At 52.1% G+C, this 24696-nt stretch overlaps 1 protein-coding gene across 6 annotated transcripts in view; it reads left to right on the forward strand.

The window, feature by feature from the left end:
* The window catches only part of COL5A3 (collagen type V alpha 3 chain), a 74379-nt gene extending 54964 nt beyond the window's left edge, over positions 1-19415 (forward strand). For all 6 annotated transcript variants that reach the window (XM_081077226.1, XM_081077223.1, XM_081077225.1 and 3 more), the window contains 37 exons: positions 18-71; positions 2284-2337; positions 3228-3272; positions 3480-3533; positions 3661-3705; positions 4176-4229; positions 4331-4384; positions 4469-4522; positions 4648-4755; positions 4928-5017; positions 5283-5336; positions 6219-6326; positions 6441-6548; positions 6634-6687; positions 7234-7287; positions 7885-7992; positions 8068-8121; positions 8320-8373; positions 8487-8540; positions 8675-8728; positions 9264-9371; positions 10007-10060; positions 10244-10297; positions 10589-10642; positions 11458-11511; positions 11707-11814; positions 11991-12044; positions 12635-12688; positions 12870-12977; positions 13210-13263; positions 13351-13386; positions 13816-13869; positions 14487-14703; positions 14781-14893; positions 16431-16499; positions 18125-18364; positions 18451-19415. In XM_081077226.1, coding sequence (XP_080933352.1) covers positions 18-71; positions 2284-2337; positions 3228-3272; positions 3480-3533; positions 3661-3705; positions 4176-4229; positions 4331-4384; positions 4469-4522; positions 4648-4755; positions 4928-5017; positions 5283-5336; positions 6219-6326; positions 6441-6548; positions 6634-6687; positions 7234-7287; positions 7885-7992; positions 8068-8121; positions 8320-8373; positions 8487-8540; positions 8675-8728; positions 9264-9371; positions 10007-10060; positions 10244-10297; positions 10589-10642; positions 11458-11511; positions 11707-11814; positions 11991-12044; positions 12635-12688; positions 12870-12977; positions 13210-13263; positions 13351-13386; positions 13816-13869; positions 14487-14703; positions 14781-14893; positions 16431-16499; positions 18125-18364; positions 18451-18597 — 2892 coding nt within the window. In that variant the 3' untranslated portion in view covers positions 18598-19415. The remainder of the gene's footprint in view (positions 1-17; positions 72-2283; positions 2338-3227; positions 3273-3479; positions 3534-3660; positions 3706-4175; positions 4230-4330; positions 4385-4468; positions 4523-4647; positions 4756-4927; positions 5018-5282; positions 5337-6218; positions 6327-6440; positions 6549-6633; positions 6688-7233; positions 7288-7884; positions 7993-8067; positions 8122-8319; positions 8374-8486; positions 8541-8674; positions 8729-9263; positions 9372-10006; positions 10061-10243; positions 10298-10588; positions 10643-11457; positions 11512-11706; positions 11815-11990; positions 12045-12634; positions 12689-12869; positions 12978-13209; positions 13264-13350; positions 13387-13815; positions 13870-14486; positions 14704-14780; positions 14894-16430; positions 16500-18124; positions 18365-18450) is intronic.
* Positions 19416-24696: the final 5281 nt, after the last annotated feature.

Genomic DNA, 24696 nt, shown 5'->3' on the forward strand with positions numbered 1-24696 from the left:
CCATCACCTTTCTGCAGGGCAAGCTTGGGATGCCAGGTCTCCCAGGTTACCCAGGACGTCCGGGCCCTAAGGTGAGAAGCTAGGGGGCTGGATTAGGGCAAAGGGAGTGTTCAGAGACTGATGAACATCTGGGGATCGGGGCTGTGGTCTGGGGAGGTGAGCTGTCCACCTCGAGGATCATTGATAAACAGCGTGAGATACAGGCTTTGGCAACAGACAAACTTGGGCTCAAATACCCACCCCTTACCTGCTAAGTGACCCCAGGCAAGTCTCTTGAGCCCAGTTTTTTTTCAGTTGCACAATGGAGATACCGGTAATATCTATTTCATAATCAAATGTGATTATAATAATGATTTTTTATGATGATAAAACTGGAGGATCCTTCTGATTTGGTGTGATTGAAATTGGTTCAAAGTCAGTAAGGGGGAGAATCATAAAAATACATATCTTACATATCTTCAATTGTTATAACTTACAATAAAATGTACTTATATAAAAATGTACCTTGTTTACCAATGTTCTGATGGATGCAGCTACTGATTAGACATGTCTTTCTGCCAAAGCTACACCCACATTACATCACTGATGGTTTATAGTTTTTGTTTATATAAAATGGGGCAGAAACTTAAAGACGCTTGCAAATAAATCTTAGTGTAGAATCCTTGCAGAGTCCCACGCTTTTGCCCTCTCAGTCTGGCGCTGTGATCTTGCCTATACCTAATTTGACAGAATTTTTTTTTTTTTAGTGAGTTTGCTTTATATTGAGTCTTCTCCATTTAACTCAGATTTGACGGACATTTTTCTTTTTCTTCCTACATTTCATCAGTTTTTGTAAACTTTCATTACGTCACATGACTCCATGAGCAAGGACAACTGACAGAAATAAGTAGGTTTGGGAATAAACTCAGGGCACCATCCCAAGAATAGAACTCAGCCTGCGGGAGAAGTTTCTGGAAGTTAGAGCAAGGCCACCTAGCCAAGGCCAGTCAGTGTGTCTTGGGCATCGAGCAATACATGGTATGTCTGGTCAGTGTCTTAGTTTGAACAGCGATAACAAAAATGCCTTAGATCGGGTAGCTGAAACAACAAACATTTACTTCTCCCAGTTCTGGGTGGTGAATGTCTACATAACAATGGCAGCAGGGTTGGGTTCTGGTGAGGGCTCTCTTCCTGGTTTGTCCCTGACTGTCTTCTCTCTGTGTTTTCACAAGGTGGAGAGGGGCGGGGGCAGGGAGAGAGAGAGATCTAGTCTCCTCTTTTTAAGGGCAATGATCTCATTCGTGAGGGCTCCACTCTCATGATTTACTTATCTCCCAAAGGCCTCACCTCCAAATACCATCACACTGGGGGTTAGGGCTTCAGCGTGTGAATTTGGAGGGGGGACATATTCAGTCTGTAGCAGATAGTGATAATCATCAATAACAGCGACAGCTAATGTTTCTTGAACACTTACTATGTACCAAGCACCGTGTGAGACACTGTGCACGTTATCCTATTTAAGCCTCACCAAAACCTTGTGAGGGTTGGTGTCCCTAACATGCAAACAAGAAGACTGATGATCGGAAGGGTTCAGCCATTTGTTCAGGGCCGCACGGCTAGGGCAACGGTGGGTGAGATTGAACACAGTGAGGGGTGGGAGGGGACATGGGAGCCTGTGCTGGTGGAGAAAGGCTGCCTCCCAGGGGGGCGGCACAGGCGGGATGAGAGCGAGTCTGTCAGCACACACTGAGGAAGCACCTACTGTGTGCCAGGCAGGGGGGAATAAGACCAGAGCGCGATGTCCCTAGTGGGGAAAACAGACGTTGAATAAGTAAGCAGGTGAATACAAATATTGTGGCGAAACAAAGTAGGATGATGGGCTAGACGGAGAATGACTTGAAGGACGCGCTGGGCAGGATGGGGGCAGAACTGGGTGACAGGATGGGTGACAACTGAATGAGATCTACGTGATGAGGAGTCGCTGGCTCTGTGGGGACCCGAGAGAAGAGCATTTTCGGCAGAGGGAACAGCCAGTGCAAAGGCCTTGGGGGGCAGGCCTTGGTGTCCCCTGAATAGCATTGAGGAGGCCAGTGTGGCTGGAGTGGAGTGAATAAGGGGGAGGATGGGAGGAAAGGAGGGCAGCGCGCTGCCCTGGAGGACGCTGGGGCTGGAGGGACCAAAGAAGCTTCTGGAATCGGTGGTCTGGAAAGGTCTGAAAGAATAGGGTAGTCAAATAGGGTGAGGGGCCAGCCTTGCCCACCACCCATACCTCACCCCCACTTCTCTCTCATTCTCTCTACTCAGGGATCTATTGGCCTTCCTGGTCCCCAGGGGCCACTAGGAGAGAAAGGGAAGCGGGTGAGTCGTGATTCGAGGGGGACGGAGAGGGAAGGGCTTCCCTGGGGGAACAGCACGTGTGGCTGTGCACGACGGAGGGGGGCCTCTGGGTGTCTGTGTCTATGCCTGGGAGCACCTGTACACACACATCTCCCCACATGCAATGCAGCGCACGTGTAGGTGACCCCAGCTGGCATTATGGCACATGTGCCGTGCATACGTGTGCGTGCGTGTGTCCCATGTGCCTCTCAGTGCAGATTAGATGGGGTCTGGGTGCTGGAGTCTGTGAGCTGTGACTGAGTGAACAGGGCATGTGCCTGCATGTACATTGTGTGACTGGACATAAATGAGTGTGAGGGGCATGGACGTGTGTGAAAGGGTATGGTACACACGCATGTGTGCATTTCTGTGCACACTGAGTGTGTGTACATGCACGCATTACTTTGCTGTGGGTGTATTGTCGCTGTGTAATGGACACTGTGTTACGCACGTGAGTGTAGGGAAGTGTGGTGTTTATCAGGACTGTGTCCTCACATGAACCCATGCGTGTATGTGTTCACACTGGGTGTACACATGTGCAAGGGACATGCTGCATGACGGGCTCCGCGATCGCCCAGTGCATGGCACAACGGCAGGCACGCAGGGCGCACACCATGCAGCTGTGACAACCACGTGTCCACGTGGAGAATACACTTGTATGTGTGCGCCCGACGGTGCAGTCACACGTGTCCCTGGTTGTGTGTGACCTTTGTGTGGTTGTGTGTGTGTGCGTATGAGTGTGTATAAAAGGCTGTGAATAAATGGTGGCAGACATCTTTCTAGGTGTGTGACTGGGTGCATTTGTGTGTTTGTGTCATGTGTTTGCACCATAACTCTCTTCTGTTTCTCCCCTCACTCGATTTATTTTCCAGGGGAAGGCGGGGCAGCCAGGTCTGGAAGGAGAGCGGGGACTACCAGTAAGAAAAGAGAGAGCTGGGCTTTGGGAGGCAGGGCTGGAAGGAGGGGCTGCGAGAGGAGATGGTGGGGCGGTCATGAGTGGGTTATGTTGGTGTCCCTGGTGGGGCACGAGGGGGACTCACGGAGGGCGGGAACCCAGAGGACTTGATCTCACATCCTGGGCTCCGTCACCCTTCACTTCTCATATTTGCTTTTTTCCTATTCAGGGCTCCCGTGGAGAGAGGGGGCAACCAGGTGCCACAGGGCAACCAGGCCCCAAGGTATGGGTGGGTGGGTGATCAGCCTCCCTTTCCAAGGAAGGCCTTCTGCCACAGGCTCACCAAGTCCCCCCCAGGTCCTCCCAGTTAAGTTTGTTCTGTCGCCTGAATCTCATTCACTCTGTTCTAGGGCGATGTGGGCCAAGATGGGGCCCCTGGGATCCCTGGAGAAAAGGTGAGAGACAGAGAGAGAGAGAGAGAGAGAGAGAGAGAGAGAGAGAGAGAGAGAGAGAGAGACAGTGTGTGTGTGTGTGTGTGTGTGTGTGTGTGTGTGTGTGTGTGCGCATGTGTTTCTGGGCAGGAGTCAAACCCAGGAGGTAGGGAGACATAATGCAATGGAAAGAGCACAGGCTCTGAAGTTAAGAGAGCCATGAGTTCAAGTCCTACCTCAACCACTTACCTGCTGAGTGTTCTTGGGCAAGTCACTTAACCTCTCTGGGCCTGTTCCCCCATCTATAAGACGGGAATAACCACAGTCTCCATCCCAAGGGCTGCAGTGGTGATTGAAATGACTTACAGTGTGTATAGTGTGTGGCCCTGTGCCTAGCATACAGAAGGTGCTCAATGTGTGTTAGTTCTTGTCATTGTGTGGGGTTCAGGGGTGCCAGGTAGGAGGGATGAGTAATGATTTCTGTTCCATTTCAGGGCCTCCCAGGCCTGCAAGGCCCCTCTGGATTCTCTGGGCCTAAAGGTCCCCCTGTAAGAGAGCTCACCCTGATTGGGGGGGCAGGTGGGAGGGGAGCTGGGGACTGGAGAGGTTCCTTATTTGTTCTTCAACTCTCTCCCATCTTGTCTGCCAGGGCCCCCAGGGGAAAGATGGGCGATCTGGGCACCCGGGACAGAGAGGAGAATTGGTGAGTGACCACTTGACCTCTGACCCCATGAAGCTCTCCATTTCTTCCCCCCATGTGATGCTCCCTTTTAAATTTTCTCCCCAGGGCTTTCAAGGTCAGACAGGCCCACCTGGACCAGTTGGTGTCGTGGGTCCTCAGGTCAGAGTGAACCCCACAAGTCCCTCCAGTTTTGCACTAGTTGGGGAGATATTAGAGGGGGGAGTGGATCTCAGACCTCCCACTCCAGACCACCTCTGTTCAAGATGAGTCTTCTTCCTCTCCAGGGAAAGATAGGAGAAGCAGGACCTCTGGGGGAGAGGGGGCCCCCTGGCCCCCCTGGACCTCCTGGTGAACAAGGTCTTCCAGGTCTGGAGGGCAGAGAGGGAGCCAAGGTGAGACTCTGCCCCGTGGGGGATCTCGGTGGAGTGGCCCTGAAGGTCCCTAAGTGGCCCCATGCCTCCTGAAGGCTCAGAATCAGCCTCACGAGGGAGGGGGCCCAGACTCACAGATTGGGGGAGACACTGCTTCTCTGGAGTCTGACCTTCCAATACTTCACTCCTGCAGGGGGACCTGGGGCCACTGGGACCCCTTGGCAAGGAAGGGCCACCTGGACCCAGGGGCTTCCCTGGCCCACAAGGAGCCCCCGGGGACCCTGTGAGTATCCTTTGGAACCCCTCCTGTGTGTGTCTGGCCAGACTGTGAAGTAGAAGGAAATGGGGAGCTCAGGGCAGGGAGCTCAGGTGGTGGTATTCTGGGACAACTGTGGAAGTAAAGAAACGATAGCTGGAAGGGCATGGAGGAGCCTGACCCCGAACCTCAGTGCCCAGAAGGGGGTGAGAACTGTGAGCCCCCTAGAGTGAAGACAGCACCTGGGGGCACTCCTGGGGCTCTCTTGACTGTGAACCATCTCCTCCTTCAGGGACCTACTGGTTTGAAGGGTGACAAGGGACCCCCGGGCCCTGTCGGGGCCAATGTAAGTGCAACCCCCTTTGCTGGGTGGGAGACAGGGTGAAGGGGAACTGGGCATTGTCATGGTTAAGTCCACTATTTTGGGAGCCAAACAGGCCTGGGGCCCATCCAGCCCTGCCGCTCGCTGGCCAGGCCGTCGTGTCACTCTGTGAGCCTCAGTTGCCTCAGGCATAACCTAGCCTGTCTCATAGGTTTTCATACATCTCGATGAAATGATCCACCTGACACATGCTTACCTGTGTGCCAGACATCGCCGTACAAAAACCTTTCTCCTGGAGGTGGCGTTCTAGTCGGGGAGACAAGGAATCAGTGGTCATAGATGCCCTGAAACAAGAGGCGCAGGAAGTGGGGAGCAGGGGCAGGGCAGTTGAAGTAGGCTGGTCAGGGAAGGCCTCCCGAGAAGGTGACATGGGAGCTGACACCTGAGGAGGTGAGGGAGAAGCCGTGTGGATGCCTGGGGGAACAGCATTCTAGGCAGAGGGAGCAGCATGTGCAAAGGCCCTGAGGCTGGACCATGCCTGGTGTGTTAGAGGAAACCGTGAGGAGACCATGTGGCTGGAGGGCAGTGAGCAAGGGGGAGAGTGGGAGGAGATGAGGGCACCTCTCGAGGGCAGGGACGGGTCGGGAGAGGCCACGCAGGGCCTGGTAGGCTCCCGGAGACCTCTTTGTATCTCAGTAAGGAGGGAGCCCCCGGAGGGCTGTGGGCAAGAGGAGGCACGTGCCCTGGCTCAGGTGTTCACAGCTCTCTCTGTCTGCTGTGTGGGGAACAGATTGGATACGTCCTGGTAATCAATCACCAAACTCAGTGGCTTGAGGCTTGAAAATCCTCCAGATATGAGAACTACTACTATTGCTATTTTTCCTGACCCTTCACCCCTGTTTTCAGGGCTCCCCTGGGGAGCGCGGTCCTGTGGGCCCAGCAGGAGGCATTGGGCTTCCTGGCCAAAGTGGAGGCCAAGGCCCTGTTGGCCCTGCAGGAGAGAAAGGGTCCCCGGTAAGTGCTGTGCCCACCCCATTCCTCAGGCATCCTGAGGACCCTGTCCTCCACATACCAGGACCCCACTCCTGCCCTGGCCCCTGATATTTTGCCTTCCACTCCCCCCATCAGGGCGAACGTGGCCCCCCTGGTTCCACTGGCAAAGATGGGATCCCAGGACCCCTGGGGCTTCCAGGACCCCCTGGGGCCGTTGGGCCTTCTGGCGAGGAAGGGGACAAGGTGAGAGTTCCTGGAGAGAGAAGGGCTGGGGAAAGTGGGGGGTCACGGGGAGCCCGGCTCTTTTCTCATCTAATTTCTTTTGCAGGGGGAAGTGGGTGCTCCTGGTCACAAGGGAAGCAAGGGTGATAAGGGGGATGCGGTGAGTGGGGGTCCCCCATGAGGGGTGGTCATCGGGGCGGGGGGAGGCATGGGTGGGAGAGGCCGTGGAACTCCTTCCCTTCCTGAGCCCATCTTGACACCTGCCAGTAACAGAAGCCATTCAAGCTGCCTGGAATGAAGGGGCCAACAGACAGTCACTGGGGCCCCAGGAGACCGGGGAGGCCACTGAGGCACTTACTGTCTCCTCTCCCTTTCCTTGGGGATCATTCTCTCTGGTTCTGACTCTGCATGGCTCTGAGGCATCGCGTCCCAGCTTCCCTTTGGGTCTTCAGCCACAGCTCATAGAATCAGCAAGCCAGCTCGGTCCCTGGGTGCTGGGGGACTTCTGGGGGAAGTCCTGATGGGCCCAGCTTAGGACAGATGTGTGTGTCTGATCCCAGCAGCTGGTGACTAGGAAGATAGGGTTGGCATGTGTGTGCAACTGTCGCTTCCTGGTGGGGGGACGGTGCAGTGATTGCCATATCTAGTGCCATGCACCCCCGCAATCTTGAACTTGAGGGGTTTTCCAACTCTGTTTCCTCCTCAGGGCCCACCTGGACCAATAGGGATACGGGGTCCCGTGGGACACCCAGGCTCCCCGGTAGGTGCTCCCAGCTTTGTGACCGTCCCCTGGGTCCCCGATGGGAAGGGACAGTGTCCTTTCAGTCCTACACTTTACGCCTGGACTCAATTCCAACCCTGACCCACTCCTCCTTGCTGATACCCAGTATGACCTCACCCCAGAATGTGACTCAATCCCCACCTCAACCCCAACCCTGAACCCCCCTTAGCCCTAATCTCAACACTGCCTCTGACCTTACCGTCAGTCCCAATGCAGACTTTATCTTCAAATCCCACATAACTGCACACTGACCCAGTCCTACACTTTACCCCAACGCTGACCCGCCCTCTAGTGCTGACTCCAAACCTAAGCTCAAACTCTCAATCTGACCTTGGCCCCAACCTCAAACCCAACGCTAAATTCCCTTTCAGCCCCATCTAAACCCTGCTTATGACCTTGACCTCAAACTGGACATGATTCGTCACCCAATGCCCATCTCAAAATTATGACTCAACCCTTGACATAATTTCCAAACTCTGACCCTTAACTTGCACCCCCAACTCCAAATCCAACCCTGAGCCTATTTCCAACTATTGACCTGGACCCTAATTACGCCCTGCCCTCTCCTTCTCCCAGGGAGCAGACGGGGCTCAGGGACGCCGAGGGCCCCCGGGCCTCTTTGGGCAGAAAGGAGATGATGGAGTGAGAGGCTTCGTGGGGGTGATTGGCCCCCCTGGGCTGCAGGTAGGTGTTTGAGTTTGGGGTGTGGCTTCTGGTTCTCCCAACCCTGTGCCCCAATCTTGCTTCTTTGTTCCACAGGGACTTCCAGGCCCTCCTGGAGAAAAGGGAGAAGTTGGAGATGTGGGGTCCATGGTATGGACAATGGGGTGCAAAGTGGGAAGGGAAAGGGTGTGGCAAGGTCGGGGTGGCTGTTGAATCAATGGGGGGGTCACAGGGACACATTATTTTAAGGATCATGCAGGTCACCAGTGTCAAGGGTGGTGTTTGTAGTTGCTGGAGACTTTTGGGGGACCATGGGGGTCACTGAATGTTATTCTGACTGTCCCACAGGGTCCCCATGGAGCTCCGGGTCCTCGGGGTCCCCATGGCCCTAGCGGATCAGAGGTGAGGACTCTGGGAAGGGTACCCAGGATGCCTCAGAAATGGGGACATATATTTCCCAAGAAGGGGAGGTTGGGATCCCATAGTCTCACCTGTACCCCTGGCTGTCTCTCCAGGGCCTTCCGGGGCTGCCTGGAGGAGTTGGTCAGCCAGGTGCTGTTGGCGAGAAGGTGAGAGAGGGAGGGCAGGGAACTGCACAGGGTGGGGGAGGTACAACAAGTCCTGGTTGGGGGGGGCTGTGCTGGGAGCCTCTCTCTGTCTGCCAGAATGGGACCTCTTCGTACTCTCACTTTGCCTCCTGCAGGGTGAGCCAGGGGAGGCTGGAGACACAGGACCCCCAGGAACCCCAGGCATCCCTGTGAGTGACTGTGTCCTGTGCCCCTGCACCCATCCCAGGGAACCCCTGGCCCCTGGCTCCCTCAGGCCACCTTGACTCCTGGGCAGTCCTAGGCCACCCACTGCCCAGAACCTATGGGCTACCTGGGTTATCTTGATGACAGAGCCTTGGAAGGTGACAGGGCTGATACGTATTCCCCATGTAGTACACTGCACAAGAGTGTGGGGCCGAGGGGGTCGATGGGGGCTCAGAGCCAACACTAGCCCTGGCCTGGGGATGAGCTGCCCACAGGGGGGCCTTTGTCTAATTTACTCAAGGGTGCCACATGGACTAGAGCAGCCTTGCCCATGGCCTCTAGGCAACTAGACCACCCTGACCTCTGACTCCCATAATTCCTAAATCCCTTTCACTTCTAATCATTGGGAGGGGGGGCTACTCTGACCCCTGACCCCAGGAAAGTCCCAGACTCCTCCCCACATCCCTAAGTCCAGGTGTGCTTACCTTGACCCCTGGAGAGTCCAGGCGCTTCTGACTTCTGACCTCTGTTTCTGCAAAGGGGCCCAAGGGAGAAGTGGGTGAAAAGGGGGACACAGGCCCATCTGGGGCTGCTGGGCCCCCAGGCAAGAAGGGCCCTCCTGGAGAAGATGGAGCCAAAGGGAACGTGGTGAGTCCCGGGGGAGGTGGTGGCAGAGATGAGGGCGGACACTCATGTCTGCTCAAACCTGCTCGCCAACTTCCAGCCAGGGGTCCTGTCCTCCAGTATGCTGATTCTATGAACAACCCAGAATAGAGCTAATGAATGATTGATTTAATGAATGAATGAATCAATCAGTCATTGTAGAGGGTGAAACTTGCTTCCACATGGAATCACTAACAATGTTGGGAAGGCCAAGGCCAAGATTGGAACTGATGTAGGATTTGCCGTCAGGCGAAGGTTGAGACCTTTCTGCCACAGCGGCAGGGCTTGAGGTGGGGTGGCAGGGCAGTGGGCAACTTCAGTGTCTGGGGGACTTCACCATCCCATTTGCTGTGTGTGTCTCTGAGGGTCAGTTTATCTGTGAGTCCTGAGCTGGGTGGCTGCTGGACGGATGAAGTGAGATGACGCATGGAACGTTCTTAGCTCAGCGCCTGCACACATTCAACACTAGAATGTTCTCTCTACCAGGGTGGAGATTTTGTGTTTTGTTCACCATGTATCCGCAGCAACCAGAACTGTGCCTGGGCACCATTTGTCTGTGAAATGAATTAGTGAATGCTCAATAATTCTGAGATGTGATTATTTGTCATTCTGTGTTCCAGGGCCCCACGGGGCTCCCCGGAGATCTAGGACCCCCTGGAGACCCTGGAGTTTCGGTGGGTGTAAACCCTCCTTTCCCCACCAAGCCCAGCATATTCCCTAATTTTGTCCCCATCTCCCTCCCCCCCATAGACCTGGGCAAGATTCCTGGAGCAAATAACTTTCATTATCCTCCAAGCCTCAACCCCAAATTCTCAGGTGACCCCATGACCCCTCCCAACTCTGTCCACCATCTGCAGGGTCTGGATGGTTACCCAGGGGGGAAAGGAGACCCTGGTGATGTTGGGGGACCGGTGAGTGGGGAGCAGAGGATGTGGTGCTGGGAGAGGGGGTTGGGGCTGGTGAGTGGGAGGATTGGGGGGCCAGAAGAAGGGTTAATGATGTACTCAAGGCCCCCATCGGTGTGCCTGCTTTGCCTCTCCGGGGCCTCATCAGGAACATGAGAAGCTTGAGGGAGGAGGCAGGAGATGGCTGGTGCTGCGCTGATGTTTTGGGAAGGCTGTCTGTGGGTCAAAGGCGTCCGGAAACAGTTATGCTCAGTCAATGTTAGCTAATTCTATCCTGGTGCTGCCATCACTCCACAGGGTCCGCCTGGCGCTTCTGGGGAACCTGGCCCTCCTGGGCCTCCTGGCAAGAGAGTGAGTGATGGCCTGCCTCCTGGCTGTCCTGGCTCCAGCCCTGTCCCACTCACCCCCACAGGCCCCCACCCACCCCCACAGGCCCCCACCCACCCCCACAGGCCCCCACTCACCCTCATGGGCCCCCAACCACCCCCACAGGCCCACCCCCACCCCCACAGGCCCCCACTCACCCTCATGGGCCCCCAACCACCCCCACAGGCCCTCACCCACCCCCACAGGCCCCCACCCACCCCCCACAGGCCCCCACCCATCCCCACAGGCCCCCACCCACCCCCAGAGGCCTCCACCCACCCCCACAGGCTCGCACTCACTCTCATAGGCCCCCACCCACCCCCACAGGCCCCCACCCAGCCTCACAGGCCCGCACTCATCCCCACTCATCCCTGTAGGCCCCACTTCACCCCCACAGGCCCCCACCCACCCCCACAGGCCCGCACCCACCCCCACAGGCCCGCACTCACCCTCACAGGCCCCCACCCACCCCCAGAGGCCTCCACCCACCCCCACAGGCTCGCACTCACTCTCACAGGCCCTCACCCACCCCCACAGGCCCCCACCCACCCCCACAGGCCTGCACTCACCCTCACAGGCCCCCACCCACCCCCAGAGGCCTCCACCCACCCCCACAGGCTCGCACTCACTCTCACAGGCCCCCACCCACCCCCACAGGCCCCCACCCAGCCTCACAGGCCCGCACTCATCCCCACTCATCCCTGTAGGCCCCACTTCACCCCCACAGGTCCCCCCTCACCCCTACAGACCCCCCACTCACCCCCACGAGCCCCCTCTGACTGTCTCTACTACCTTCTCAGGGTCCTTCTGGACACATGGGACGAGAAGGCAGAGAAGGGGAGAAAGGTGCCAAGGTGAGTGCCCCTGCCTAGGGAGGGGTCCCTGCCCTGATCCCTCAGCCAACAGTTGGGCCATCAGAATGGGGAGGGGGCCTGTGACCACCACAGGTGCCCCAATTCCCTCCCCCTACCTGATAGCTCTTGGCTAGAGGGTCAGGAGGCAGGTACCTCCTGATTCTCTGTCCCCTCCCTTGCCCCTGTCCATTTTAGGGGGAGCCAGGTCCTGATGGGTCCCCAGGGAGGACAGGCCCAGTGGGGGCTCGAGGGCCCCCGGGGCGTGTTGGGCCTGAGGGTCTTCGAGGGATCCCCGGCCCGGTGGTGAGTGGGGCGGGAACATGGATGGGGTGGGGTGGGGGTGGGGTCAGGCCCTCCATGTGTGCCTCTACCTTACAATTTCTCATCACGGTTGGGAGGGGCTAAGCCTGGTGGATGGTAGGAGCATCCACACTGGGTTCTGGAAGGGTGCAATCCGTCCATGTTCTGTTTCATCCCAGGGTGAACCAGGTCTCTTGGGATCTCCTGGACAGATAGGCCCTCCTGGCCCCTTGGTAAGAGACTTCTTTGTCCCTGAGGTCCTGGGACTAAGAACCACACTGGACACCCAGTAGCCATCTAGTGACCATGGGTGTTGATGGTCAGGCTGACCCTTCACTGATTATGTGGTGGTCCACCCTGACCGTGTATACTAACCATCTATTCTGATCACTCACCTTATTGGTCCTACACTGACCCTCCATCTTGGTCTATACTGACCACACACACTGACCCTCCATCTTGGTCTATACTGACCACACACACTGACCCTCCATCTTGGTCTATACTGACCGCCCACACTGACCCTCCATCTTGATGGTCTACATTAACCAGTGACCCTCAATCTTGACAGGCCAAACTGACCATCGATCTTGATGGTCTACACTGATCACTCGTACTGATCTTGACCACTGACCATTCAGATTGGCCCTCCTCTTCATTATCTTTTGTCATCCCTCCTCTCTCCTGAGCATCCCCAAGATCACACGTCTGGTAATTCCCCTTTGAAATCTGGGTAATTTCCCATTAGACCATGCCCAAGCACCCACACGAACCTTGAGATTTCATGTTTGCACTCACTGACTGACCCGCCCTCTCCTTCCAGGGGCCCTCTGGCCTCCCGGGGCTGAAGGGAGACGCTGGCCTCAAGGGGGAAAAGGTAAGGATACCTCCGTCCTTGACTTCCCTCCCACATTTACCCCTATCTCCTATCTCCTCCCTGGCCAGAGGGCTGGGAGAGTGGGGTGTCCTCTGCTCCCAAACTCATTACCCCAAGGTTCTAGGAGAAAAACCTCCCAGCACCCCCTGTTCTTCCCCCACATGCCTCTTTTGTCCTCCAGGGCCACATTGGATTAATTGGCCTCATTGGCCCCTCTGGGGAAGCCGGTGAGAAAGGGGATCGGGGGTTGCCAGGCCTACAGGGCCCTCCTGGCCCCAAGGGAGAACCCGTGAGTGTGTGTCCTGCCCCAAGTGGGAAGAATGTGTTCAAAGGAGGGGGTGGGTGGGGAGGTAGAGGTGGGGCTTGTTTGGAGACTTGTCTGGAATGATAGGGGTTGTGTCTGGGGTAAAACGGGGACTCTATCTGGGGACTTGCGGATTGGAGGCTATGTCTGGAGTTTGGGGTCTTGAGGGGACCATAGGGTTGAACCCCATCAATGAAACCTGATGTCCTTTCTCCAGGGTCCCCCTGGTCCCATTGGCTCTCTGGGCCACCCTGGACCCCCAGGTGTAGCAGTGAGTATGAGGGGTCTGTGCGGCAGGGATGGGGGTCACCGTGGCGGGCCAGCCAGAACTCCAAACCTCTTTGTCTCTACCCCACAGGGCCCTCTGGGAGAAAAGGGCTCAAAGGGGTCTCCAGTGAGTATTCCCTGCTCCCGTGGGCTCCCACATTTCAGCCCCCACACCCTTCCACTACGCCAGAACCTTCATTGCCTTTGCATTCATTGGTTTATTTAGTCACTCAATCATGTATTCGACAAATATTTATTGAACACCTCCCACTGTATTTCATCAAATCTAAGATGCCATCAATTGTAGGATGTACTATTATTTTATAAACTGCTCTGAAAGGAAACAATTCTGCCAAGTAAATTACCACTTGCCAAAGATGTTAAGATGATGATTTCAGAGATGTTAAAACATGGAAAGAAGATGTGTTTTTATGCCTGGTGCCGAAAATTGCATGTGCCTTCGCCAGGGCTCTGTGTGTGTGCGTGTGTACACGTGTGTTGGCAGGAAGGGGTCTTCCATAGACACAGTTCACCCCCAAGTGACTTCTCCCTACAGGGATCCCTCGGGCCCCGTGGAGACACTGGCCCCCCAGGCCCACCAGGTCCCCCGGTAAGTTCCCCAGGGCCTGGGTTGGACTGTCCCCGCTTGGTTCCCCAGTGTCCAGAACCAGGTGGGGCCCACGGCAGGTGTCAGGAGAAGCAAGTGGGGAGGGAGGTGCCTTGAAAGCCGAAGGGGGGTTTGGGCTGTGTGTGTGTTGGGGTGCGGGTTAGAAGGACAGCTGTGGGGGCGCTGACCCGCCTTTGTTTGCACCCTGTCTCCCCTACCCCATCTCTTCCTCCCTGACTCTCTCCACCACTTCCATCGCTCCTGGCTTTTCCCTGCCTCAAATATTTGTTGCACGATTTTATCTGTTCTCTCTTTTCCTGCTTGCTGGCTGCCTCCTCCCCCTTGCCCCCTTCCGCGCTTTCTTTGCCTGAACTTGTGGTTCTCTCTCTCTTTTATTATATTTCTTCTTCTATCTCTCCCCACCTCTGAGTTTTCCTGCCCCCTCCTTCCTGTGCGTCTCTCTGTCTCTGTCTCCCCCATCCCTGCCCCTGTTCCTGCTTGTATCTCTCCCGCACCTTTCTCATCAACCCCACCCCTCTCTTCTGCCTCCCGTGTCTCCCTCTCACCTCTGCCTGTCTCTCTGTCCCTGGTCTCTGTTCTCCATCTCCCCGTCTGCTCAGGGACCCCGGGCGGAGCTGCCGTGGCTGCGCCGACGCCGGCGCTGGGTCCCGGGCCCGGGCGCGCTGGAGGCCCCGGAGGGCGGTCTGGAGGAGGTGCTGGCCTCTCTCACGTCTCTGAGCTTCGAGCTGGAGCAGCTGCGGCGCCCTCCCGGCACCGCCCAGCGCCCGGGCCTCGTGTGCAGCGAGCTGCACCGCAACCACCCGGACCTGCGGGACGGTGAGGTCCGGCCCCTCGCTGGGCGGGCGGGGAGCCGTCGGTCCCGCCCCGCTCACCGCCCCTCCTGTGCGCGGCAGGGGAATACTGGATTGACCCCAACCAGGGCTGCGCGCGGGACGCGCTCAAGGTGTTCTGCAACTTTACGGCGGGAGGAGAGACCTGTCTCTACCCAGACAAGAAGTTTGAGACTGTGAGTGCCTCCGGGGGAGCGGCGGGGGTGGGAATTGAAGGGGGGAGGAGGGGGTTGGGAGGAGGAGGAAGAGGGCTTTGGACGCCTTCCCATCCTCTCCCCCTCCCAGGGAGGGCTGTCCTCGCCTCTCCTGCCCCCAAAAACGAGTACCAGACTTTGTTGAAGACCTTATCTTTCCAACATTTGTCCAGCACCTACTGTATGCTAAGTGCTGGAGTTACAACAGGGAATTAAAAAAAAAATCTCTGCTTTTGTGGAGCTTGCCTTTTAGGAGGAAGACAGACAAGAAAAGCAAGTAAAGAAATTAGGAATGGTGGCGAACCTTTAAGTAGTGCTTACGTGAGCCAGGCCTGTTTTAAGCACTTAGATGCATTAACTTACTGAGCCCTAATCACCCAGAGTGGCAATTCTGTCATCAACCCCCAGACAGGGAAATTGAGGCACAGAGGTGAGGAGAGTACCCATCAAGGTCTGGCTCCAGCGTCCCAGCCCTTAAGTACCTGGCTACCCTGCCTCCTGACCTGCTATCTTATAGACTCTGTGGGCTCACTGCCCTCCAGGCTTTGGGCTGGGAGGTGAGATCACCTGGTTCCCCCAGAAATCCAGGGGTTCTCCATCAGGGAGCTCTGAGCCTAACAGTCTCTCACCAAGAACCAGGCTTAGCAGTGGAGGGCAGCGAGTGAGCACTACCAGCTCTGGACCACCTGGGTTGGAATCCGGGTTTGTCCCCTCAATGTTTTCATCTGTAAAGTGGGGTTCAAGCAAGTATCTACCCCTTAGGGTGGTTGTGCAGTTGTGGTACCAATGCACATGTCAGGGAATGCTGAGTAGATACTGACTATGTGCTAATACCTCTAGGGCAGATAAAATACACAGCCAGCACAGGGCCTGCAAAAGTGAACAATAATGTTCTTCTTATGTATTATTATTTTGATTGATCAGAGCCCTGGTTTACTGGGTGCTCAGAGCCCCCCATATATGGGGGCTGGACTGCAGACCTTGATCTCTGAACATCAGTTGCTGATCTCTGAGACCTCATCTCTCACCAGCTCCCCTTCCTCCTGCTGAGAGAGAAGCTGGGGAAGGGAGTGAGGAACGTTCTAGGTTTGGGTTCCCCAGACACAGACCCTGAGACAAAGATTTGAGGGCAAGTCATTTATTTAGGTAATCCCAGGAGGCACCAGGAGGGGGGGAGGGAGATATGAGAAGGTTCAGCAGAGGCAGCCAGTGTCGTTAAAATGTCACCATTGGGCACCCAAGGCTCGGTTCCACTGAGACTTCTGGGAGACAGCTGGAAGTTGTCCGACCTGGCAGAGAGGGAGCTGGGGCATTTACATAACCTTGTCAGTCATCTGTTGAGGGCTGTTTCAGAGGCCGGGCACCCTCCCCTTGGGCCTGCTCTGTGCACCGGCCAAGTCCACTCCCTTAGCCAGACAACAGCCGGAGAGCCCCAGATATGTACAGTCTGGGGAGGTAAATGCAGAGGACGTGGTGGGCGTCCAGGCCACCTGCTACTGACCCTCCCTCCGTCCCCCAGGTGAAACTGGCCTCCTGGTCCAAGGAAAAGCCAGGAAGCTGGTATAGCACATTTCGTCGAGGGAAGAAGGTGAGTTACCAGAGGCTGAGGTGGCAGGTAGTGTGAAAAGTTACGGGAATCAAAAGTTCTGGGGAGTTGGGAGAGGCGCTCTGAGGGATGCGGGGAACAGGACAGACTTGCCTTTGCCTTCCTGGTGATTGCAGGTTAAGGAAGGGGGAGTAAGTGGGGCAGCATTGATGTGTGATGGGGGAATCACAGGGCCTGGTGGAAATCCAAAGGCAGCGCTAGAAGGACCTGAAGGTTTCCTGCTAGAAGTCACACCTCAGCTGAGGCCTAAAGAATGAGATGGGTTAGCATGTTTGGGAGGACAAGGAAAAGTGTTTCAGGCAGAGGGAACAGCATGTGCAAAAGCCCAGAGGTAAGAGACGATCTGGTGAATTTAAAGAAGAAAAAGCCACTTGCTCTCCTTTAGAGGGGGAGTGTAGTTGGAGAAGAGGCTGGGGAGGTTGGTGAGAGCTAGGCCCATCTCCTCAGAAAGACGTAGGCAGTAGGGAGCCACGGATTGTGTTTAAGTGAGAGAGGGATTCAGCCCAAATCTCTGTGTTAGAAAAATGCCTCTGGGGCTGGGGTGATGGTGGTGAGACTGGAGGCTGGGAGATCAGGAAGAGACAAATGTGTTGATCTATGAGAATGAGGAGGGTGTTCAGGCTGGAGCTGGTGCTATGGGGATGGAGAGGAGAGCATGACTCGGAACAATATCAAAGAGGACAAATCATAGGCTCCAACAATTGATGAGATAAAAAGGAGGGAGGATTCAGGTTGCTGGCGTGGGGGGCTGGTGTCTGGTGAGATTCTGAGATATGTAAGTGAAACGAAGAGCAGGTTTCAGGGTCAGGGAATCTTGGATTTTGGGACTCATTTATCTAACATGTATGTATATGCTAAGCACTGGGAACATAACAGCAAATTAAACACAGTCCCTGACTTCATGAAGTTGGTATTCTACTGGGAATATAACCAAGGAAATAAACAGACCAAAGAAACAAATAAAGCTATAATATAATATTAGGAAATATCATGGTTTGGATTCCCCCCAAACAGACCCTGAGAAAAAGATCCAATTGCAAGTAGTTTATCTGGGAGGTGATTCTAGAAAACATCAGTCGAGGGATGTAGAAATGAGACAAGGAAGAGAAGGAAGCCAGAAGGATGCGTTACCAAGTGTGTTATCTCAAGTCAGTGATATGTTAACATATGTTTTATTTAACCCAACATATGTAAAATATTGGCATATCAGTATACAGATGATGAAGGCATTTTACTTTTTTCAGAGTCTGGTATATATTTTGCACTTATAAGACATCGTAATCTGGATGCTAAATTTCATTGGAAATACTTGATGCATACTTAGATTTCATAAAACCTGCAGTTGGAAGGGTAGATTCACAAACTCACTTTGTTCCAAACCTAAGTTTTCTGGGGCTAAGTTATGAGTTATGAATTAAAGTGAAAATTTTAAATTAAATAAATAAAAAGTTAAAATCAAACAAAGTTTTAAAAACGTTTCTCAGTCTCATCGGCCACGTTTTAAGTGTTCAGTAGCCACACATGCCTAAGGGCTCACAAGAGAACGATGGCTGGTGGGATGGCTGGGTGAATGGGCACCCTCACCTCCTGCTTTGTCCCACCCCCAGTTCTCCTACGTGGACGCTGATGGGTCCCCTGTGAACGTGGTACAGCTGACCTTCCTGAAGTTGCTGAGTGCCACCGCTCACCAGAGCTTCACCTACTCCTGCCAGAACTCAGCCGCCTGGCTGGATGAAGCTGCCGGCAACTATGGCCGCTCCCTTCGCTTCCTCGGGGCTGATGGGGAGGAGCTGTCCTTCAACCAGACAGCAGCAGCCACCATCACTGTCCCCTACGATGGCTGCCGGGTAAGGGAGAGGGCCAGGGGCTGAGCAGAGCGGGGAGGGGAGGCTGCCCTCCCCCTAACTCCCCATCTGTGTCTTCCCATGCTCAGCTCCGGAAGGGACAGACGAAGACCATCTTGGAGTTCAGCTCTTCCCGAGTGGGGTTTCTGCCCCTGTGGGATGTGGCAGCCACTGACTTTGGCCAGACGAACCAGAAGTTTGGGTTTGAACTGGGCCCTGTATGCTTTAACAGCTGAGAGTCTCTGGGGTGGGAGGGACAATGAGGGAGCCCCAGACGGGGCACATTTGGTGCTGAGGCTTTGAAGCCACTATATTTATGATCTCGTGTGATTGTGGAGCCAGGGGAGAGTCTGCTCATCACGGTCAAACAATATTTCTTCTGCAGTCCAGGGACTGGGGGGTTGGACTCCGTTGGCCCAAGAGTCCAGCCTCCTCCCACCAAACCCCTGCTGGAATAACTCATCTGGCTCTTTCTCCCCTCCATGCCTACTCAACCCTCAACTCCCCACCCCTGATCCCCCATGCAATGAACTTCTAACTCAGAGCTGATGAATGCCCTCCATGCCTGCCTTCCCCTTCTCAGTCAGTGCCCCAACACCCTTTGGTGCTACCCTTCCTAATAGTTAAGCACTGGATGTCTCCTGATCCCAGGCTGGGACCCCTTCACTAATTCCTATTTTTAGGTGGGTTCAGAGTGAAGGAACTGAAGTCAGATTATACAGGGAAGTGGGACTTCCCTGGACAGAGCTGTGTGCTCCTTTTGCTGCCTCAGCCCAGCTCTGAATACTGGCCCCCTCCTATCTCCCCAAATGCACCTTGCCATGCCAGATGGTTTGGGGACCAAGATGTCTGGTAAATCAGGATCCTAATGGTGCTGCCCTATTTATATCTGGGTCTGTATTAAAAGGGAAAATCCCCTCTGTTGTATAATTAATCTGCTTCCTCCTTAGGGAAGGCTGGGACATGATGAGAGAGATTCTTGCACGATTCCCCCCCACCCCAGGGCCATAGGGCATCATTGGCTTGTCAAATCTGAATAAACCAGTGAACTGTGTCCTTATCTGTGTCCTTCGTTTGGTGCTGGCTGTATCTTTCTTAGGTGGTAGCTCTTGTCCCACCTGAGGTATCTGCCACCACCTGTCTTAATTAAGTGTGTCTTTTGGTGGAGGTGGCTTTGATGGGGTGAGGGAACTCAATTACAATGGGACTCACTGGAGGAGATGGGCGTGTGTATTAACTTAGGCCCCTCGCGGAAAAGCGGAAAATGGCCACATCTCTAAGAAAGCAGGTCTTAACTGTTCTCACCACAAAAAGTAAATGATAAATGACGTGGTGCGGGTGTCAGCGAATCATTTTGTGATAAAGTGGAGCAAATCAACACGTACACTTAGACTTGCATGTTATATGTTACGTATTTTGCCGTATGTAATGCGCTCCCGTGTATAATGCGCACCCACATTTTGGGCCCAAACTTTCAGGGAAAACAACCTTTCTTTTTAATTTTTTAATTCAAATTTCTATTTGTTTACATTTAGGTACTTGGTTTTTTGTGTTATAAAGGAATCATAGCATTCATTTTTTTAACATATTACAGTACAAGAAATTTTATGTGACAGATAATTACAAAACACAGGAACAGACACAAGGTACAAGAAATTTTATGTACCGGTAACAAATTTACAATATTTACGCTTCGTAGAAGGCCAAGAACTCTTCGTCGTTGCAAGTTCATCGTAAGTTCAATAAAACCAATTATCGTTTTTATTATTTATTTCTTCTTTTTTTTAAAATTTATTGGGGTGACAATTGTTAGTAAATTTATCGTTTTTATTATTTAAAGATTTTATTTGATCATATTCCAGAGTATTATTTTGCACAAGGATATCATTATTGATTTCTGGAGTTACCCTCTTAACTCATAAATATAAATAAAAGAATTAAAAACATTTACATAGATAAGGAATTAGTACTACCCATATATAATGAACATCCTTATTTTCCCCTCACAAACTTAGGCAAAAAAGGGCACATTATACATGACAAAATATGGTGTATACGAGATCTGACAATTAAGTTCACAAACTCATCCTAGAAAAAGTGCTACATGCCTCATTACTGAATATCACTACGGTCACCTTCAAAGTACTCCCCCTGGGAAGCTATGCACTGACGCCAGCACCTAGTCCACCCTTCAAAGCAGTTTTGGAACTCTTTTTCTGGAATGGCCATCAGAGCTGTCGTGGTATTACCCTTGATGTCCTGAATGTCATCACAACATCTTCCTTTCAATATTTCCTTTGTCCTCCAGTAAAGAAAGAAGTCATTGGGAGCCAGATCAGGTGAGCAGGTTATTTGTTTACCGGCTAAAACTCCCTCACAGACAATTGTGTGAGCTGGTGCATTGTCATGATGCAAGAGCCATTAATTGTTGGCGAAAAGTTCAGGTTGTCTAACTTTTCAGCACTTCCAAATAGTAAACTTGGTTAACTGTTTGTCCAGTTGGTAAAAATTCATAATCAATAATCCCACTGATATCAAAAAAGGTTACCAACATCATTACAACAAGTTCATGATCTTAATTGTCAGAACTTTGTGGTGTGTGTGTGTGTGTGTGTGTGTCAATTATATCTCAGTAAAGCTGGAAAAAAATGTGAACCCATTAGGAAGACAACATTTTTTTTTAATTTATTGGGGTGACAATTGTTAGTAAATTTACATAGATTTCAGGTGTACAATTATGTATTACATCGTCTATAAATCCCATTGTGTGTTCACCACCCAGAGTCAGTTCTTCCATCACGATATATTTGATCCCTTTTACCCTCATCACCCACCCCCCACCCCCTTACCCTCTGGTAACCACTAAATTATTGTCTGTGTCTATGAGTTTTTGAAGACAACATTTTTTTAAAAAAAAGATTTTATTGGGGAAGGGGAACAGGACTTTATTGGGGGAACAGTGTGTACTTCCAGGACTTTTTTCCAAGTCAAGCTGTCCTTTCAGTCTTAGTTGTGGAGGGCACAGCTCAGCTCCAGGTCCAGTTGCCGTTTTCTAGTTGCAGGGGCCACAGCCCACCATCCCTTGCGGGAGTGGAAACCGGCAACCTTGTGGTTGAGAGGACGCGCTCCAACCAAATGAGCCATACGGGAGCTCAGCGGCAGCTCAGCTCAAGGTGCTGTGTTCAATGTTCTTAGTTGCGGGGCGCAGAGCCCACCATCCCTTGTGGGACTCGAGGAGTTGAACTGGCAACCTTGTGGTTGAGAGCCCACTGGCCCATGTGGGAATTGAACCGGCAGCCTTTGGAGTTAGGAGCACGGAGCTCTAACCGCCTGAGCCACCGGGCCAGACCAGACAACATATTTTTAAAAAGAGAGGAAGGAAGGAAACAAGGAAAGAAGGAAGGGAGGGAGGTGCGTTGGGGGTAGAGAAAAAGAACATCCAGATTTCCATTTTGATTTTGATTAGTCCTGGAGCCACTTGGCTGAGCTGAGGGGACGCATCAAGAGATGACATGGGATGTGGTTTTGGTTTGAGATGAAATGACTAGATGTCAAAAGTCTGGGTAGTAAGTTAGGGGGTGAGCTGGGGTAAAAAGAGCTGGGTTAGGAATTGAGCCTTGAAGTGAGTTAGGGATTGGGGGTTAAGGGTTGGGTGAGTTTCATGGAAAGTGGGTTGAAGATGAGTTGAATTGGAGGTAGGTTTGGAGTGAGTAAAATGAGTTAGGGGTTGTGAATTAATGATGGGATCTGTTGAGTTGGTGGTTGGGCAATGAGTGGATTGAGTTAGGGGTTTGGAATTGGATGTTGGGGTGAATTAAATTAGGGTTGATTTGGGACATAGGATGAACTGAGTAGAGGTAAGTAAGTAGTCGTTGCTATGAATAGGAGGTGGGAATTTGCAGTTCGGTAAGTCAAGATGGGATCAGTTAAGATGAGAGTTGGGTTTGAGGTGGCTTGACTTGAGGGTTAGATGTTGGGTTGTGGTGTTTTTTTATTTTTTATTTTTTAAGTGTGTTTTTCCAGGACCCATCAGCTCCAAGTCAAGTAGTTGTTTCAATCTAGTTGTGGAGGGTGCAGCTCACAGTGGCCCATGTGCAGATTGAACTGGCAACCTTGCTGTTAAGAGCACTGCGCTGTAACCAACTGAGCTAATCGGCCCACCTGAGGTTTGTTTTTTATTTTAAAAAAACATATTTATTGAGATATAATTCACATACTGCTATATAATTAATTCACCCATTTAAAGTATCCAATTAAATAGTTTGTAGTAGTCAGAGACTTATACAACCATTACCATAATCAATTTTATAACATTTTCATCACTTCAAAAAGAAATCCCAGATCCATTAGTAGTCACTCTCCATTTCATTCAAACCTCTCAGCAGTAGGCAACCACGAATCCTACTGTCTGTATGGATTTGCCCATTCTAGACATTTCATAAACATGGAATCATATGTGTCCCTTTGTGTCTGGCTTCTTTCATTTAGCATAATGGTTTCAAGGTTCATGTCGCAGCATGCATCAATACTTCATTGCTTTTATTACTGAATAAAATTTCATTGTTTGGATATACCACATTTTGTTTACCCAGCCATCAATTGATGGACATTGTTGAGTTGAATTGAGTTAGGAGGGATGGAGGGCTTGTGTGAGTTGAGTTGGGTCAGGTAGTGTTGGGTGGGTAGAGGTTGTGGGTTGGAGCAACCCAAGTGTTTCCACCAGAAACACTTATAGTAGAGAACTTACTCTACTATACCTGCCACCAGAACACTTGTCTTGGATTCTCTTAATCAATAAACATTACTAAGAGTCTTAACTCCACGAAGAATGTTGGTGCCCAGAGGTTGGTTGATGAGTTCACGCATTCATTCACTTATTCATTGCTTTCATTACTCAGTGCCAGGTACTGTCCTAGATGCTGGGGGTAGAAGAAAGATGCGGTGTCCTCAGAATCTTACTCCTGAGGGAGATGATAAGACAACATAAATGTGATTTCAGGTAGCAGTGATTGTTGTGAAGGAAAATCAAACAGGTTACATGGATACAGAGTGATGGAGTGGTCAGGAGAGGCTTCGCTGAGGAAGTGGTGTTTGAGCAGAGACCTGAAGGACGGGAGGGAAGAGCCTTGTGGAGTCTTGAGGAAGTTTTCCACACACAGCGAAGAACCCAGAAACTCTCAGTTACCAAAGAGAGCTCTTGAGGGGATGATATTTCTCTTGGCTGCTGCTTCTCCTAGTTTGTTGCTTTTGCTGATTTTTTTTAACCCTGAGTTCTGTTTTATCAACCCAAATATAGACCTGGGAGTGCTTTCCTTTAGTTGTTCTCCCAAACATCTTTAACGCAAGACAGCACTGCTGTACGTTATCTTCCTGTTCGTGGGCACACCTAATTGAGAACACATTTCCTAGCTTCCCTTGCAGTTAGGTTGGGGCCATATGACTGGGTCTTGGCTAGTGGGACGTGGGTATCCATAAAACCTCCTATGTAGTCCTCCACAGTGATCTGAGAGGCCACATGTGTAAGATGGAGGAGTCATATACGGAACTAGAAAGAGGCTTGGTTCCCCAAGTTACTAATACTGCTCGGAGGAATGCTACCTAGGAGACTTCCATCAAATATAACTAAGAAATAACTTGATTGTTTTAACCCCTTGAGATCTTTTAAGGGTTGCTTGTTACAGCAGCCTGACTAATACATTGACTAAATCTAACTTTTACTGAAGGCCCTTCCAAGACACAGCTCTCTTGGATATATTCCTAGTGTGACAAAACCAATGAATGAAATAAGGAAGGTGTATGGAAGCAGTATGGTGTAATGGTTATTAGAGCCAAACCACCTGGTCCAAGTTTCAGCCCTCCACTATGACAGGTATAACCTTCAACTCTCTGAGCCTCAGTTTCCACAGCTGTAAAGTGGGGTGAATAATAGCACCTACAGCATCCAATTGTGTGAGGGTTCAATTCGTTAAAATGGATCAAACGTTTAGAACAATGTCTGCCATGTGGTAAATGCTATCAAAATGTTGCTATTATTAAAAGAAACACAGGGAGAGAGCTTTATAAGGAACACTCATGTGCCTACCATCCAGCATAAGAAATAAAGGATCATACACACAGTTGATGCCCTCTGTATACATTTCTGCCATTGCATCCCTCTCCTTTCCCTACCAAGGGTAGATGAGAGTAGAGCATTAAAAAAATTTTTTTTAATTGTGGTAAAATATACATCAGATAAAATTTACCATTTAGTTATTTTTAAGTGTCCAGTTCAGAGACATTAAGTACAGTCACATGATTGTGCAGCTGTCCCCCCCAAACAGCTCCATTTCATTTCC

This window comes from Rhinolophus hipposideros (genome assembly GCF_964194185.1).
Source record: "Rhinolophus hipposideros genome assembly, chromosome: 16".
NCBI classification, from domain to species: domain Eukaryota; kingdom Metazoa; phylum Chordata; class Mammalia; order Chiroptera; family Rhinolophidae; genus Rhinolophus; species Rhinolophus hipposideros.